Source organism: Trachurus japonicus, chromosome 13 (assembly GCF_045865225.1).
Source record: "Trachurus japonicus isolate A0001 chromosome 13, Traja_1.0".
In the NCBI taxonomy this organism is placed as follows: domain Eukaryota; kingdom Metazoa; phylum Chordata; class Actinopteri; order Carangiformes; family Carangidae; genus Trachurus; species Trachurus japonicus.
The window spans coordinates 35453242-35472275 of record NC_140919.1 but is presented as its reverse complement, the minus strand read 5'-3'; the positions used below and the strand labels follow the sequence as shown (position 1 = coordinate 35472275).

General features: G+C 41.5%; 1 protein-coding gene across 1 annotated transcript in view; it reads left to right on the top strand.

Annotated features, from left to right (window-relative positions):
* The window catches only part of esamb (endothelial cell adhesion molecule b), a 45431-nt gene that overhangs the window by 18609 nt on the left and 7788 nt on the right, over positions 1-19034 (top strand). Inside the window, exons 2-4 of the mRNA XM_085796218.1 lie at positions 16959-17104; positions 18164-18365; positions 18799-18954. Coding sequence (XP_085652344.1) covers positions 16959-17104; positions 18164-18365; positions 18799-18954 — 504 coding nt within the window. The remainder of the gene's footprint in view (positions 1-16958; positions 17105-18163; positions 18366-18798; positions 18955-19034) is intronic.

Below are 19034 nucleotides of genomic sequence, written 5' to 3'. Positions count from 1 at the left end.
CTTAAAAGCCTCTCTCACTTAATCTGTCATGTCAGGGTGTGGGAGCTATCGAATCCTTTTACACTCTGATATAATCCATGTTGATTACAGTTCTCTCACCTCTCTTAAATTACTGCTGCTCTTAATTGTGAAGAATACAAGCATGCATTGACTAAGTCTCTCTGCTGTGTAGCATCTCTTTCTCTTTGACGGCGTGTACACTGGGAACCATTTCATTTCATTTGCTTTGAAATGCCGTTTTCAAGACGACAGGAAAAATAGCAGAATGTGATTCATCACAGCGCACTAGTTTCTCTCTGTAATCTGTTTGTTGTTTGCAGGGAGTCTGTTAGCGGTTGTGTACATCTTATCTCATCATTTGACAGCTTGTGATCCTCGTCCTGTTGGAGATTTTACTGAAATATCATCACTTAAACATTTACTTTCTTCTCGGGATTTGGAATCACCAGAGGCTCCATGATTAGGGCTGTTGCGGTTAGGAATTCCCCCCTGCGGTGGGTCAGGTGGCTCTATACCACGGTATGCGGTATTATCGCACCACCTCCACCACCATTTTTTATCTATATAGCAAACTTGTTTGTTAATTACTAAATTACTAATCTCATTGCAATTTGTTGTTTTTTTTAAAGACATTACAAAAATGAGACGTACGAGGCACTAGACAATTTGACGTTTACACACAAAAAAAAAATTCCTTGAGCCTATAAAGAAAATAGCCTATAGCCGTGGATTTTGATTCGGCCCGGCTCCGCCAACAGCGGGGTCGGGGTTGTTCCTCTCTCTCTCCGTCGAGCTGTGTTGGATACGGGCTTCAGCACCTGTGGGTCAGATATGTGGCATGAGCAGGACTGTGAGGGCGCATGACTGTGTGTCGCTGCTGTGTTGATAATACGCACTGTGGTGTTGTGATCATCCGCTTTATTTATTTATTAATTTGCGGGCGGCCGAGTGGCATTTGCCCACGTTGCCTAAGGCCAGTCTAGTCTGTCACTGCACTAAATGCACACATGAGTTCGATGTCGATTCAAACTCGTTGGTGTAGTTGCAGAGGTGGTTGTCCGTGGCTTCAGGCTGGTTACGTGCGGTGTTGTTGATGGTGTCCCACCATGAGCGGCGGTGGGCTTCTTATACCGCTGTGATTCATTTTTGTGGTTACCGCGACACAATTTATTATTACAATACTTATGTTGTTATGTTGATCAGTGACACAATACTTATGTTGTTATGTTGATCAGTGACACAATACTTATGTTGTTATGTTGATCAGTGACAGAGTGTGAAGATGAATTTCCCTTATGGGACAATAAAGGCACTCTATTCTAATACTTACGTCACTGTAATATATTTTGCAATATCCTGAGTATTACAAGAATTGCAGTTTTTTCAACCTGTGAATTATGTCCCAAAAGGAAAACTTTGTGAACATCTGTTTTATCTAATAAGATGACAGAATACTCTAGGTCTCCTGGTGCTTTCCGGTGCTTTCCGGTGCTGCTGCGTCACCAGACCACCATGAGTTGGGTCAGTAAAAGTGTATAGTACCTATGCTATGTGAATATTCCCTTGAATTGCATATGGCTCCGATTTTTGTAAAGCAGCATGTTGTGTAGTTCATAGCATGTATGTTTACTTTTACTATATCCAGTGAAACCACTGTACCATACATCTGTTTTTACTTCTTTGGAAATAATGCTGCTATTGTAACAGTGGGCAGCTTTTGGCAGCATATTGAATTTGGTGACCGCCCTTCAACCACAGGCCACGAGTTTAAGCCCCTGTGACAGCAAACATCCTTCAACACGACACTGAATCTTTACCAGCTGCAGGGCCACTCTCCTGTTACTGACCCTGCACTTAGACCTTGCTGTGAAAAGAAAATTTCCCTACAGGGATCAATAAAGTGTGTCACATTAACACAGTAATGCACAGTGAGGAAGTTAAAGCAAGAGTGAAATTACCTGTACAAATCACTGCGCCACATTAATCACGCCTGTGATTTGCAAGTGTGCCAAACAGATGACTACAAGCCATTTTACTCGGCAGTAAAATGTCACACATGAACACTGCAGGCTGTAACTGCACTGGACAGTAAAAGCTGCTGCTGCTTGACTCTGCAGAGCTGATGGGCTAAGCCACTGGTTTTATGTGGAGTGTAACAATGTCTCATGTGTTGTGGTTCAAAGAATGACACTGTTTTATGTGAGTTAAAACAAGTTCACCATCTATCTTTTGTAGATGCACAGACTCAACAGCAGCAGTTCATGGTTTAATGTGGTATTTACAGGTTCCAGGAAAGACCACCCAGCTCGTTCTCATATATATATATATATATATATATATATATATATATATATATATATATATATATATATATATATATATATATATATATATATATATATAAAATGTTGTTTATACAGTATATTATGATATATTTGATAGTAAAGTGGACAGTTGACTAAATGTTAATTATCACACAATATGTTGCACGGACGGTGTATGTGACTTATCTGACAGCAGTAGGACGTGTGTGCTAACTCTCCCACCCACACACTGTGGAACATAATACTGTGATGAAGGAAAATGCAGGTGAGCCGTGTGTGTGCTCATAATAAAGAGGAGACGGATCAGCAGTCAGGACTCAGGTGGGAGACATGATGGGCCAGGCTATTTCCTGTGGTCTCTATAGGCTCCCAGTTGTCACTCTCACCTTCGGCCAGGCCCCTCGGATACACTGTAGGTGGACACATGAGTGCTTGCATGAAGGGGTCAGTCTCTGTCATATAATGTACAGTCAGAAGGGCTCTGACCATCACTGTGACCATCTGAGCCCAGCTCCAGTGTCCGTCTGTTGAAAGATTTAATACTCCTTCACAATAAGGGGGAAAGGGGAAAAAACACATAAATAGCAGAAGAATACAAGATAGATATGTAGCAGCACTTAGCCACTTTAAGGATTCTTTTAAAGCCTAACTTTGATATTCTGAGGCACTTTAAAAATTACATAAAAGGTCAGAGCCTTAACCAGAGCCGGCAGTTTGTCCGCTTTGTTTAGCAGAGAGTTTAGGTTTTCCCATTAGCACTACTGAAGGTAAAGATGGCTTGTACCACTGCTGTTTCTTGTTCGTTAGACCAGTTTTTACCTCCGGCTCTAGCCTACATCCACGGTACTTCCGCCTCACCTCATGGGGAATGAGATGACGTATGCCTTTGTTAGGGCCGCGGGCAATCGCACCGGGCACTGGTCCCAACAGCTATGAAATAGCTGCAGGGACCAGTGCCCGGGCTTCGCCCGGGCACTACTGTTATTGTGTGGATTTTTTCTTATTATTATTCTCCGTCCTCTTCCGGACGCTTTTTCGATTCGCTACATATTATATATCAAAACGTGCGGCTTGATCGGGATCGGTGTGCTATTACTTTTCTCAACAGTTTACGAATTTTTCGCGACGTAGTCGCGAAAAACTGCGCAAAAATTTTGCATGTAAGTCAATGGGACGGGCGGAAAAAAAAGAGCGAAAAAGACCAATCATTGGAGTTTAACAAACGTCTACTGCTCAGGCATACTTTCACCTAGAGACTCCATTTAAACTTTAAACAGTAGACACAAGTCTTGTGTATTGTCGTATTACTCCACGTTTTGATAGGTCATATAGTTTTTGATCAATCCCTGATCAATGACCATGATCATTTTTGGAGAAATTATGAGTTTATAATGGGTGTGTATTGCATGGAATGTTCGTGTCAGAGTGCGTGACATCATCGGTTAGAGTGGGAGAGAGTGAAGAAACATTCTGTATTTTTTCTGGATAAACTGTCAGCACGGCCACAATTTTCACTCTACACACATAATTTTTTCAGAATTTGTAAGACAAACTTGTTATCTCTCATGTCATGTGCTCAAAATATCAGAGAGACTTACAGAATTGACAGAATCAGCCTCTGAGTGCGGCCACGTCTGTCTCTGCTCCTCATTGAGTCCAATACAAATATTTTCTGAGAGGAGCAGAACGGCCTGATGTTTTAAAACTGCCAGCGTCGCCAAAATATTTACTGTAGAAACACCAAATCGTACCGAAATTTTCATTAAGTCCTTAGAGCAACGTTGATCTGTGTTTTGTTCTGATAGGAGTTACCGTTTTGTCATGCTAAGCCTAAATGTGAGGCCGGTTTAGAGGCAGAAAATGGCTCTTTTTCTCCACGTTTCTGTCTGTCTCAGCCTGCGGGGGCCCCTATCGCCGTGGTAACCTCTTTGATCCTCAGGCCAGAGCTCGTTAACTTCATAAACAATCCACCTGGCGCTCGTTTAAATGTTTATAAACACAGACACAGCTAAATCAGACTGACACAGGATGCAGCTACTAACTAACTATGTGTCAAGTCAGTCACACACACAGACTCTAGAGCCAGCTTCATGTGATTACAGTCACACACACACACACACACACACACACACACACACACACACACACACACACACACACACACACACACACACAGACTCTAGAGCCAGCTTCATGTGATTACAGTCACACACACACACACACACACACACACACACACAAACACACACACACCTTCATGTGATTAAAACACAGTTAACGTGCAACAGAATTTAAACTTAAACGATGATTTAATCTGGTTTTAAAGTTAAACCTTGTTGGTGTCACACACACACACAAGACACACACACACACACACACACACACACACACACACACACACACACACACACAGGTAACCTAATGTGGTTACAGCTCCTCCATATCAGTGCTTATAGAAAGATGATCATGTGTCTGTCTGATCAGCTCTGTCTTGCGCTTAAGATCGTGGGTTTGATTCCCATGTTGACAGAGATGGCAAAATCGGCAGTAGCCCCGCGGCCCATTCAAAATTTCCCGAGAGGAAATTTTCTAGTTACCTTTGCTCCTCACCGCCAGCAGACTAAGTAACTGCAGGAAGAGCGAGGAAACTAGCATAAAAAAGACAAGAATTCTAAAAAACTCAACACACACACATGGGGACTGCAGCTTGTACGCTTGGTGTAATATGAGGTGAATTATGCCTTCCATGTTAAAATGGCATACTATAATTAGGACTTTTTTGAAATATTGATTTAGCCTATGTAATAGCTTGTGCAGCAGGTGATGTTAATTATTAATCACCTCATTTCTGTGCTTAAGGTAAAGATGGAGGTTGAGATGTAAGGTGAGGTGAGCATGTGCTTCCCTCACTAGTAAATCCAGAAAAGCCCTTGACTATAATAAAATCAAAAATAATCTCATCCCAAATTTAAATCCAGAATATAGAAGTTTATACACCTCTGTATTTTGCCAAATCAGAAACTCAAATATTTCTGTACATTTAGCAACTAAAAAGCCAGATGTGTCCTTAAGGAGTTTGTTGAAGACCAGTGCCGGCGTCTAAATCTCACGGTCGGATGCTCTGACTTGATGTAACATTTTCTATCCAGCTTAAGCTGTCTCTCTCTTTGATACACTAGATCTTTGTTGTTTTAACCATATATTTTAACTGGATTACTTTAATTTATTAATTAGTTTTAGTTGAATGATCAAATTGTACTTGTTTAAAGGACATGTCTGTCAGGATCACATGTCTGGGAAATGCCAGTGATCATGAGATTGTTTGATTGAGAGCTATATTGGCTCAGCAACACGTGAAACGAGATTGTCAGTCAGTTGTAATGACATTGGCTTGGTAGTTTCTGTTGTTCTGAGCATTATCCTGGATTGATCTCAGCTATAGGGGCTGTGTCTGTGGACTCTAAACATCAGTAGGCTACAATAAGTCAGAGCTCAAATGAACAATCAGCTGCTTGAAAGCTTCATTTCCATAGCAGCTACGGTCCTCTCCTCTGGTCTTGCTGTATGAGGCCCGACCATCCTTCTTCTTGCTGTCACAGTTGTTCTTGGCCCCTGCAGCCACCCTTTCCTGGCTCTTCTCCATACATGCTGGCTCTGTGCCGCTTTGCCCGGCGAGTCCAGCACCTGAGGTGATTGGCGGTCCCCCCATTATGAAGGCCGGATGCAGGGCCACCATGTCTGAACTTCTGTGATGATTGTGTATTTTTTTTTCTTCACATTGTACAGCACTTTGGTCAGCTGTTTGCTGTTGTGCTCTGTGAAGAAACACGTTTGTGCTGCTATTACTGGTACTTGGCCATAAATGGCAATTTCAGGTTTGAAGTGGTAAAATTACACTTGTTGTTTGGATTAAATGATTTCCACAAAATGAATGGTTAAGTCCAGGAAAAACTCTTCTGAATCATATTGATTTGTGACCTGAAAGTCAGTTCCATGGATTGGATTTCCCTTCACTATAAAAAATCTATGCATGGTCTTGTGGGATACCTGTGACTGTGGAAACTGATGATTCTCACAGCTCTTTGAATTTATACGTGGGCACATGGACCAATATTCAAGTCGAGCACTTGGAGAAAGCAGATGGTCAGACCTTCTCTTTTCCTGTCCAAACATGACTATTTAATAAATATGATGCTACAGAAACAAGATGGCTTCAGCATTAAGAATGAAGAGCACTAGTCAGACAGTTCAAAGCTAACAAAATCTGCCAACCAGCAGCTCTAAAGCTCAGTATTTAAAACATTACATTTCATTTGGACAGTTTTGTGGCTCTGAGCAATTGGCAGGTAACCAGCTGAGACTGTACGGTATACCAAGAAATGGTCTATAGACCAATCGTGAAATAGTGATTTGTTGTTTTTAGTTTGCACCAATAAACCAGGGTGATGAACTGATATATCAGTGCTGATGTGTATCTCAACCATTGAGTATCAACAATCAACTCTGACACCGTTTCTCCAGAAGCTGTAAAATGCCCCTGTAGTCTGCATCTTTGTCACACTCTTTAAAAAAACAACAAATCTACAGAAATCTTCTGAGTCAGTCATCATGCATTAGAAATTAATGTCACCATTGGCCAGTATATTGTTGTTATCACACTTCAGAGTGTTGTTGAAGTTATGATTTGACAGAGCCCTGAGAGCTGTTTCTAGACTTTAAGATAAGCTAACTGGCTGCTGGCTCTTGCCTTACATTTAACATACACATAGTAAATGTTTCCAAGACTAACAGGCAGTGAAAACAGCTGAGAACAGTTTGACTCCCCAGATGCATCCACATTTCCCACCATGTGCCTCTCTCGTGATGGACTTGGGAGGCATTTCAGTATCTGATGCTGTGTACGGATTATTAGTCTCATCCTATAATTCCTCTCTGATGTGAGCTCAGTTGAATGAAGTCTGAAATCAGATCACTCAACTTCTTAATTACAGTCTCGGTGCATGCATGTCCCACAGGCAGTGAAGTGGCGAGGCGGTGAGGGGGCTTCAGCCGTCACGTTTCGACCCTGGACTTGTGCAGCAGTGGCCCTAACAGCCCTCACTCTGTCACTCTGTCAGCACAGTTCGCCTCGTGCATGGTAGCCCATGACAGATCTGGGAGATAAAACAGCCAACCCCTTGCCCCGCTGCCACACTAATGGTTTATAAATATCTTCTTCAAAGGCTGGAGAGACGGTGTGAGGGGTGGCAGGGCGGTTGTGGGGCTCTGTTGTGGTGTAACATTGCAGACCCATTTAAGCTCTGCGTTTGCCTTTCATTCCCTGCCACGAGGACCCAAGAGTTGGCTGGAGGGGGGGTGTGGATGGGCTGCTGTGGGACTTGTGATGGACAGCTGGGATGAAAAGTCCACTGGCATCCACTTTCTCTGAGTCAGAGTGACCAACACACCACAACCACAAGAAGACATCAACTCCTGTTCCGAGGCTTGACCCAGACTTATTGGGTTTTAAAGGGACAACGAGGAGTTTCTATTTGGTTATAAAAAAGTCTCACGTTAATGTGGATGAATCTCCGCTACCCACACTTGTTAATGGGCCCATTTTCGATAAATATATCGTTTTGTCTCTATCGTTATTTTGTTATTATTAGTGGTGGCGGAAATGCTGGTCGAGCCGACCAGCGTTTCTTTACTTTCGGTTTCGTGGCGAGTCATGAGAATAACGCCGCCGAATCACCGTTTATGGTCGGGACTACGACGGTATGTGATCGTCTTCGAACCTCTGACTTTAATTATTGATGAATGAAAACATGAGTCCGTCTTGCGCCGGTCAAAGAATTTCACGATGCGCGGAGGCTCATAAATGTAGTGTGAAAACGCTTCGCCTCTCCAAAACTCCTCGTTGTCCCTTTAAAGCTCAAACGACCCACTAGCAAACATGACGACGTAAATCGTTGCACCAACTTGCATATTTCACCAAAGTTGGTCTACAACAGAAGTCTTTGTTTTCATACATAAATACCTATATCCCCTGTGAGCGTGGTATTTGCATGTGATCAAAGCTGCAGCCCACTGCTCCCTCCTTCCCTCGCTGACTATAGAAACCTGTTTCTCCATTTCCCGTTTGTCGGTCTCGTGTTGTGCGTTGTGGTTAAATGTGTTGGATGTCAGAGCTATAAGAAGACATGAAAGGCATTCGGCATAAACACACAAGCATGCATGCCTCCGTGGCAGCAAGTGTACTGTATAATTGTGCAAGTGAAATAAATGTAGTAAGGAGAGTCAGAGGACAAACTGCAAGCGTGTGAAAAGGTGCAAACGGTTGTTGAACTGTGGTGAGGTCGTGTAGGCATGAGGGGAAAATACACACAGCAGCTGCTTCAGTTTTCAAAGCACCTTGTGTTGTGTTGGTTCTGAAACAATGACTATTAGAGGTCATTGTGCCTCTGATCATTAAATGTTCCTGAATTAAAGGTTATAAATCCACCAGTGTGTGGGCAGCAGGGAGAATGGCAGAGTGAATGATGTGGCCATAGAAAGGAAATGAAGAGTCAGAAGGTTTGCATTGTGTGTCTTGTTGTCGTCACCAGTCCTCCTACAGTAATTGGAGAATAAGTGTCACATTTGCCATGATCATTACTTGTATATTAATGGATCATATGACCGGTTGTAAATCCAGACAGTTGTAGTATGTTGCTATAGAAGCCATGTGAAGTAGATTAGCATCATTTTGTCGTTGAGTATCTGGTTTTCTCTGGTGCTTTCGTGTTCTTGCAGGAAATTGACAAAGTTCAAAAGGTTATAGCAATCAAAAATTCAAAAGTACTAACAAGTAATGCGATCTTTTGTTCACTTACAGTTTTCTACTCTTTTGAAATTGTAAAAACATCTTGATGCAAGCTGCAAATGAACAGACTCAAACTGAATTTAGTTTTTTAAATCAGCTGTTTTTGTAATCCTTCCACTCGTAGTACAGTGCAGTGAGCTGGTTCCACTTCTGATTTAAGCTGCCATTTCTCTGCCATGAGTGGGCTGGTACATCTGCCCCGAGTCCTCAAGGTGATCCTGTAAAAACAAATATTTAGGGATGTGTTCAGTTGTGTTGCATCTTTGCATGTTTTTTTTTTCCACCCCCTTGTCTGCACAACTTCATGTGTGCACGTTTGTGCATGTCAGAGTGAAAAGCAGTGAGTTTGGAGTCAGAACCAGAGGGAGGTTGTGGGAGTTTGGAGCCATGTGTGCGAGGAGAATCAATTTAAACACAATCAAAAGTTAAGAGGGATTAAAGCTACTGTGATGAGATAGCACACTCAAAATGGTTTAAAATAGCTGCAGAGATTACACTAATGTAATCCAATTTAAAGGAGCCTTCCCCAAATATTTATTATTGAAGCACCATCTGTTTGAAGCCTGTAGGGTCAGTCCAATGTGCAGTTTTACACCAACAAGGCTATTTTGTTGTCCTACATTCCTCCCTGTCAAAAAGTCAGAGAATAACCCCATTTCCTCTGGCTCAGTCACAAGCATTGTTCATGTTTGTCCTCGTTTAACATCAACAAATCTCGGAAATGAGTTTGCCATCAGTTTCTTTTTTTTTTTGAAAATGTGTAAAAGTAAACCTCAACATCATCCAGATTTCTTTTCCAGCCACACAAATGAAATATTATAATGAGGAATGGAAAAGAAATCTGGGGCTGTATTACAAACTTCCTATCTACGGTCTTAAGTTAAGACGGGCTCTGCAAGTGAGGATGTTTCTGTAATATGGCTCCTGATGCTTAAATAATTGATTATTATATTGTCTGTTCTTGCGTGGCTAGGCGTTTATGGGGTCATTTGAAGACTTTGTTGTTACTCTGACACAGATCCCAGCTCAGACAAGCATGGTTTCATGCACAGTGTTTGTCTGAGCGGAAAACTGTGATCTCCTTCCATTAATAATGTAGCATAGGATGATATCACTATACATTCTAGTGTGAGATAATAAACATTTGTCAGCTGCCAGATATTACAAAAAAACTTTACAAATTACCAGCAACTGGCAATTGAAATATTTCTGAAATGTTTAAAAAAAAAGATAGATTAGAATACATCATGACAGATTGTAAACCAGCATGAAATTACATGCATCATTAAAGAAAGTCTAAAGATTTTACTAATACTTTTCCCACCCCTCATTGAGAATTAGATATAACAAAACCTTGTCTTAACCATCAGGGATGATAATCATCCATGTGAACAGTATGGTAGAGTTAGTCGTTCAGTACGCTGCTTTTGTTAGGGTTAGACAGAATGTCTAATCTTAAAAATCATGAAATGCTCTGAAATGTAGCACAGATGTTCATGGCCTCCAGAGGATCAACCCTTCTGACTGTGGTCATCCTCTGATTTTCATGTTGTGCTATCATGAAGTTGTATCTCTTAGTTTTAAGCTAAATGTTTTTAAAGCTGTACAGAAAAGAAAATTGAATTTGAGCCCACTCTGGGTCATAAAATTAGTGTAATAACTCATGTATCAGACGATGTAGGCCAAACTTTGTGCAAAATTCTATTTTTGAATAAATCCGGGAGTGTGGTATTTTTTTTCCGCATTGGATAATGCAGGCGCACAGATTATACGTCAGCCTGCTCACGATTCAACAGCCACTGATATTGGATCATCATCATCATCCGTCAATCAAACGTCTGAGACACACACAGAGCTCGGTCTCACCCCAGGCTTTGAATATCCCACCCGCTCGATAACGACCAAATTCGTTTTCCTTACTCGGGTAAACTCGTGTGGGAACTCGTGACAACTCGGCGCGACAAACAGGACAAACGGCCATTTCTGTACACCTTTAATGCTGCTTGTCGTGTTCATATGTGTGTGGGAAGCTATGGATATGATTAGCTTAAAAGCTTTCGTGTGATGATGGTACAGCTCAAGATGGCAGTGTTGTTTGTCTTCATGTGTTATTGCTTCTCGTTACTGGGGATTCATTGGTTGGCAAGGAAATTGTCTGCTAAAAAAAATACTGTTGAGTGACTGATGAGTGACAGTGGTTTTTATTGCCAAATTGGGCATGAGGTTAAAAATTATACTGTGCCTGGTCTATGTGGCATTATGTTACTGTTAAATTTCTGTGTAGCCTCCATTCTCCCTGTAACAAGTCATTTATCATCACAATTACTCCAAAGCTGCTTAATTAAGGTGCAAATATTGCATAGTTCCTCTTTAACACCATCATGTTTATTGTCATTGTGAGCATGTAGCGTGGAGATGTTAGCATGTAGCTCAGCCTGCGAAAGCTGTTCATTTTTACAGTTCAAGTTGTGCTTGAGAGATCTTCATCATCATTTTGAAAAACTTCATGTTGATCTAAAAAGATTTAGTTATTTTACAGTGATATCTTTCAAACTTCAGTAATTGTTGCAATTAATTAATTTGAAGTATTTATACAAGCTGATTACAAACAACAGGCTTAGATGAAGTGACAATTTGCTCTGAGAGACTGTCCTTTTCTTTTATAGATCTAATGATCAGTAGATTAATTTAAAAAAAAAAAAGTCAACTTCATTCATTAGGAAAAAACAAACATCAGCTTCAACTTTACTGTACAGGTTACCTCTGCCTTTCGCTAATGTAACATGTGGATTTGATGATAAACCTGTTAAGACTTAACGTCATAGGATATGATGGTTCTGGTGATGACGGGTGAGTGAAAATTACATAATGGTCTGTAAATATGAACCATGCTGTGTGATTTCCAAGCATTTTAGAAATGTCTACTTAAAACTACTGTCTGTCCCTAAAGACATTTAACCTCTGTTACTGCTTTCACTTGCTTCAGTTAATTTTTCAGGCAGCCAGCCCACCCCTGTTGTATCGATGGGGGGAAAAAGCGCGAGAGATGTGTAAATACTAAATAGAGAGCGTCAGCTAAAGCTTTAGCTCGAGAGAGAGAGACTCACATGAGAGAAAGACATGGGTGGAAGCAGAGATTACTCAGGGAGATAGAGTGGGGCTGGTTAAAGAGGATCAGTTTATCTTCACAGGCCGACACAGCTCCCCTAGGGCTGCAAGAGAGGGACTGACTTTTTATCCTTCACTAGATCACAACAACACGCAGCAGGATTGGGGTTGGGACGCCTTGTTAAACATGCAAATTACATGTATTTCAGTAATATATGAGCCACCTATTTGTTTATTTTTAGACCCACCTGCTCAACCCTGATTTTCCAAACCTCCTCTGCGCAAACTGTTTCTTCAGTTTACTCCCAGCTCATTTAATGATTTTAATATTTAGAGATTTATCTATTCTGGTGATATGATTTCCACTGTGGTTTTATCTCATAATCAGATGATAGTTTTTTTTCTTTCCATATGAATGTGCTGCCCCCTACGGACGAGTCAAGACACTACAGCAGATGCGCATTTGATCCCTTAATTGTGCCACAGCGCCGACATGCATGACAGGGTCGACTTTGCTTTGATTATTCTGTGCAGGTTTGTGAGTCCAGCGTCCCCGCCGTCTTAATTGCTGTTGTTATAGCCGAGTCTCTGCCAGTATCTCATTGCCAGGTTGCCCTGCAGGAAAAAAAACAAAAAAAAAACAACATTATTTATTCTAAAGAGAAGAATCCAATTAGCTGATAAAAAGCGTGGCCGGGCAGAGCGATAGCCTTTGGCAAAATATAATTAGGACAGAGTTTAGTGAGACTACATAGTATCATATCTGCATCCCATTTATTGGCAGCTTTTCCAGATATTTCCCTCTTGTGATGGATTTGACTCCATATACACATCTTGATATTGTCTCTATCTGTGACTGCAGCCATACAAACACACACATCCCAGATGGAGACGGCCACGGATTAGTGAAGATTTTCCTTCATTTAATAAACAATTGAATGACACAGTTCTGAGGATAAACCTGCTCAAAGAAGCACAAGAACAGTCTGGAGTGAGTAGACCACGAGGCATTATCCTACTTCATCATGGAATGTATCTGTGCATCATTCAGAATTGCTGTCTGCATGCTCCCCACAGCTGGTATTCATTCACATCGAGGAGCGGCCTAGTCTCATCAACCTACACAAAACCTGATCCCTTCTGATTGTGCTCTCCCCGGTACACAATGTATATTAATCAACATGTATAGCACTTTATAGTATTATACCAGGAAAATGATTCCAGGCATTCACTGTACATGTAGGCATAGTGGTATTCCAGATGAGACCTTCTTCCAGCACTGTTGCATAATTGTTAGAGGCAGACACATGGGTTCGTTGGATTCATTCGACAATAGCTGGTGGAAATGAATTCAGAGAACAAACAGGATTTCTAAGGAGAAAAACTGCATTTCAAATCTGTAAAGTGAAAAAAAAAAACAGGCAATTCCTCTGTACTTTCTGCTGCTGTACATTATGAATCAAAACCAGGCCGGTATGATGACAGCTGCAGGGGTGATGAGGGTGATAAAGATGTGAGCCTCATGCATGTATGGCCGATACATGGCTTTACCGCTCGACGCCAGTGACGTGAGCGAAGGACGGATAGGACAGGGACATGTTTTATGATTAGATGGAGGAGGATTTTTGCAATTGTGTGGAACAATATACATCAGAGTTTTGACATCTCCTCATGTATTGACGATTGAATCACTGTGATGGACTCTGCTGTGGGCAGATGACCCATCAGTAGGTTTTAAGCTGTGCTAGCAGCGTAGCGTCATGGATACGGACCGTAATGTCTGTCAGCCCAGAGTGGAAACTCCTCAACATGTGGATGTACTGCCGTGAAATTTTGCACAGACCTTCACGTTTCCCACACAATGGATCCTAATGTCTTTAATGAGCCCTTGACCTCTGCTTTAATGTCACCATAAGGCCGTCGTGTCAACATTTCAATTTGGTGATTGGTTTGGTAATGACATTAGCACCAGCCTCAGGCCTAAGTCTGCGTTCACTGCTACTCATCAAATGTCAGTGTGCTTACCTGCTACGCTAATATGGTTAGTATAGAAAACATTAGACCCATCAATATGAATAATTCAGTTTATTGAGTTAGCACAATGCACATAATGAACATATCAGACATAAGCGGCAATGTAAATATGCTGGAATTAGCGCAATTGCTAAATTACATCCACAGTCCTACAGTAAGGCAGGTACCATAAATAACAACTACACAGGACACTTCATAAGACATAAAACGTAAAATAAGTAAGTGAACATTAAGACAGCAACTGACCAAGTCAAGAATGTGTTTTTTCAGTGCCAGTCCACTGTTGACAACATTCAGCCAATCGTGATGGAGTGTGTGTCATGTCTCTTGTGTTTGGTACAAAACAAGAGTCATGACACAGCTTGTTGTCAGTTTCTGAACACTCTACACAAACAGTGGAGTGTCTTACTCTTTTTACTGAAGCCAGATTTACATACAGAGACAAAAAAGGACCCTGAACCGGAACCTGAATTCTTATCTGGTGAGTGTAGAATAATTTTTGTTTGAAGGAAGCATCACTGGACCTAATTGAAAAATAACTCACCAAACTTACAAAAAAAAAAAAAAAAATCAGGATTTTGATTTGTATATTTTTAATTCTATGGCACGCCAGGAGCCACATTTAAACCCTCGACACATGGGATCCACAAACAGGCTCAGCAGAGATCGCATGACTGATTAAATGTAAAGCAAAGCAATCTGCTAATCGTAATTTAGAGAATATGAATGCTGTTGCAGCGACGACGATGATGGCAGAGGCAGCAGCTTTGGTGGGTGAAGTGACCATGTGTTACATCGTATCCATGTCCAGCTGAGCTCTTTTGCTCACGTGAGGTGAGAGGATTGAGCCTGGGATTGTTTGGGGATTAGTCAGCGGGACTTACCAGATTCAGAGATTCAGAAATTACAGGAGCAGGGCCACATTGTCCCAGGAGGAATAAGAAAGCTCCCCGTCCATAAGTTAAAAGCAACTTCCATCTATTCTTCCTCTGCTTTCTGTCCCTTCCACACACTTCTCTCCCTCTCTTCCTCTCTGTCTCCATCTCCCTCCCTCTTTCATACACAAACATATACATTTTCCTTCCCCTCATCTGTACACCCTACTGCTCACCCCCCACCACCAATTGCCTAATTCTCCTGCTTCTACACGCTTTCAGTCTGGGAAAGAAGGAAGGCGTGCCTGGCTGAACAGATGTGGAGATCTCAGCTGCCCGTCCATGGATCATCACACTCCCTCTCTCCCTCTCTCTCTCTGTATTCCTCTCTTCCTAACTGTCCACCCTGTTTATCCATTTGAGTATATGCAGGATATTTTTCACAGTTGCAGTATTTTGTGCTGCCGAAGGATTTAGCCGCGCGCGTGTGTGTGTATATATTTTTTATTTTTTTATTTTTTGTTTATTTAACAAATATTCAAACTGGAGACACAGACAGAAACCGGCTGCTGGGATCAGTTGATCCAGCTTCAACTGTCTGGCTCAGGTGACTTTGCACCATGTGAGTAGGACATCCTCCTCCTCCTTTTTTTAAATCATCCCTTTGTTTGTTATTGGTTCCTATGTCCGTGCTTCCTTCACATCACCACCATCATCATAACCACTGTTCTTGTTTTCTGTATATAAGCGTCCCTTGGCATCTTTGTATTTGCCTGTGTTCTACAGGTTTGGGCGTTTTAATGCCTTTTCATTCATATTCGTAAGTCAGAGCAAGAAACGAGGGGACAGGGCGACACAGTTGCTTTGTATTTTCTTAATATTTGTGAGCATGAATCCATCGTCATGTTACAGAAATGCCTGAACTGATTGGAAGTGGCGTTACTCAGATAATCCTCACAGCGTATCTGCTTTGAACTATGAAGCTTAGAGAGTTTTTTTTTTTTTTGCTTCTCTTTTCTCTTAGGTGCATTTAGACAATTAGACATGCTGGTGTACATGTTGACCTTTGCTTGTATTCAGCTGAAAATTGACAGTATGACTTTACAATAAGCCAGTGTCATGTGAATGGACCACATGAACATTGAATAGCGACTTACTCTCCTCAAGTGCAGAACAGAGCGGTTCAGGCGCTCCTTTCTCCCCACAGCCATCAGACTGTTAGTGCCTGAATGAAATGGAACGTGTGCACGCACGTGTGCACACACATAGGTTTTTTTTAAAAAAAATTTATATTATTTATTGCTATATTTATTACTGTTGTTGCACACAGAACATTGGTATGTTATCTTTTTTGTGTGTCTTGTTTTGTATCTGTTGCTGCTGTGACACTGTGAATTTCCCCCTCGGGATCAATAAGTTTCATTCTATCCTATTCTATTCTATTCTATTCTATTCTATTCTATTCTATTCTATTCAATATACTAGTAGTCACCATGAAAGAGTTGTTAGATACAGCGCTGCATGTTCATGAGATCTGAACATCTTGTTTTTGTTTTTTCCGAGGTTATCCAACATGAAAGACTCATTATGATTATATTTAGTAATATTTCCTGTGAGGGATGGAAAGTGGCTATGTTTGTATTGGGACAGGCTAATCAAGTGAAATCCAACTGGCTTACCTGAGATCATGTTGGCAATGAAATGAAAAGTCTGTACTGCATTAACAGATGTGATTAACCATTCCCGCACCGGTCTGTGTTGTTGTTGTTCCAGGTGACACCCAGAAGGTGGAGATCCCCAGAGGAGAACTGGAGGCTGTGAAAGGCCAGATGGTGGTGTTACACGCCTGGTACAGCCCCAGCTCCGACATCTCCAGAAACTCTGTGGTTTGGAACTTCATGGGAAACAAGTCCACACAGGTGAGGGTCCACTCCTAAATCTGCTGTATAGGTAAATCTGCTCTGACCTCTAGTGGAGTAGAGGAAGGCGAACCTCTTTAAAGGGAGTAGAGTTAGTTACAGTGTGTTTGCTGAGCCACGTGTTAATGTGGTACAAGAGTCACATCTACAAACCAAAATATTGGAGCTGAAACCATGAATGGTAACTATTTAATTCATATTTTAGGTTGTTTTCTAGCAACACAAAGACTCCAACAGGGGCTTTGAGAAACAGCAACTTTCCTTTTTCTGCCCTTTTATAAAAGGGTGATTAACTTTAAAAATTATAATTGTAATTTACAGATACAAAGAATAGAAAACCAAATGAAAATCACCTCAAAAGTTGTTTGTATGTTGTGGGCGTAGATGATCGCTGCATTATGCAAGAGGAAAAGAGAGTTTTTTTGTGTTGCATGACATAGCTGTATCCTGAGAAACCCAGCCAGTGATATGTAAGGTGAAAAAAGATGATCTGCAGAGATTAGGATTATTGGCAACACCACTGCTGGCGTCTGATATACAGCGGAAAGAAGGATGGATGAGTGTTAATGAAAGGATGCCACTAATGACGATTTATCTCCACTTTTTACTTTACCTTCTACAGTATATGTGGCACGAACCGCTGGGTGAAATACACATGCTCTGTGTGTATGTGTCAGAGTGTGTGTAGGGTCTTTGCATGATTAATATAATCTAAACAGTGTCTGTGTCTGATGGCTGTGAGCTTATCTCAAACAGAAAATCAGCCTAAAATTCAACATCCACCATCTGTACATGTCGGGATAATCTTTATGAAGGACGTTGATTTCTGTTATATTGTTAATCTGCATATCTTAATATGCCTGCAGCAAATAAAGTAAGAAAACCAATCTTCTATTTGAATGAAGTAATGCCTTCATTTTAGAATGTGTTGTATTTTCTAACAAAGATTTTTCATTGCACACATATTCACCATAATAATTAAGAATCGACAATGCAGTGGTACTATTCAATGCAGTGGTACTATTCAAGTGTGTTTGTCACTGTGTTTGCTCTGTGTAGGTGATAAACTTTAGCTCAGGTGAGGTCGGCCATGGCCAGCGTGACTACAGCAAAAGAGTAGGCTTCAGTGTGACCATGCCGTCAGCCAACCTCTCCATCTACATCAACAACACCCAGGAGTCTGACTCTGGACGCTACATCTGCAACGTCATCATCCCTGGAGAGCCTGGCCTTACCGGAGAGGTGCACCTTAATGTCAAAGGTAAAGCCACACAACGTCAGAGGAGTTTCGAAAGGTCAGATTTAATCAGAACAGTCGGCAGCGCAGCTCACGCGTTTCCTTGGATTTGGAAAAATCCAGCCGGAGTAAAATGCTGAACATATTTTGAGGGATTTTTGAATTGGACCAGTCAGTTAGAATCATACATTTATGTGAGTAAGCACAGGACAAATAAAACTCATCTGCTGTTTAGGGATTCGCTGGCCTCTGAGGTCATTATGTCATCCTCCAGCAGCAGATGGAAGTTTTTTTTTTTTTTTTTTGCACTATGGCTACTGCCCTGAGAAATCTCCATGTCTCTGACGGTGGATTAAAGCTAACGTACAAGTTCAATAAGGGGTCGCTGATCGTGTATTCTTATCCTACATGTGTTTTAAGTTAATAACGCCCAGTCTGTCTGACCCTCTCTCCCCAGTCCCTCCCTCTCCTCCAGTATGCACCATGACAGGAAACCCTGTGATGAAGGGCAACGTGACTCTGAGCTGCAAGTCCAGTCATGGAAAACCAGTCCCTCAGTACAAATGGACCAAGACTGCGCCCGTGTCTGAGATCTACTTCTCACCAATGCAGAGTGAGTACATGAGCACGTGAGGGTGGAAATCTTATACGTAAATGGTCAGTTCATCCAAATTACCAATAAATACAGTTCAT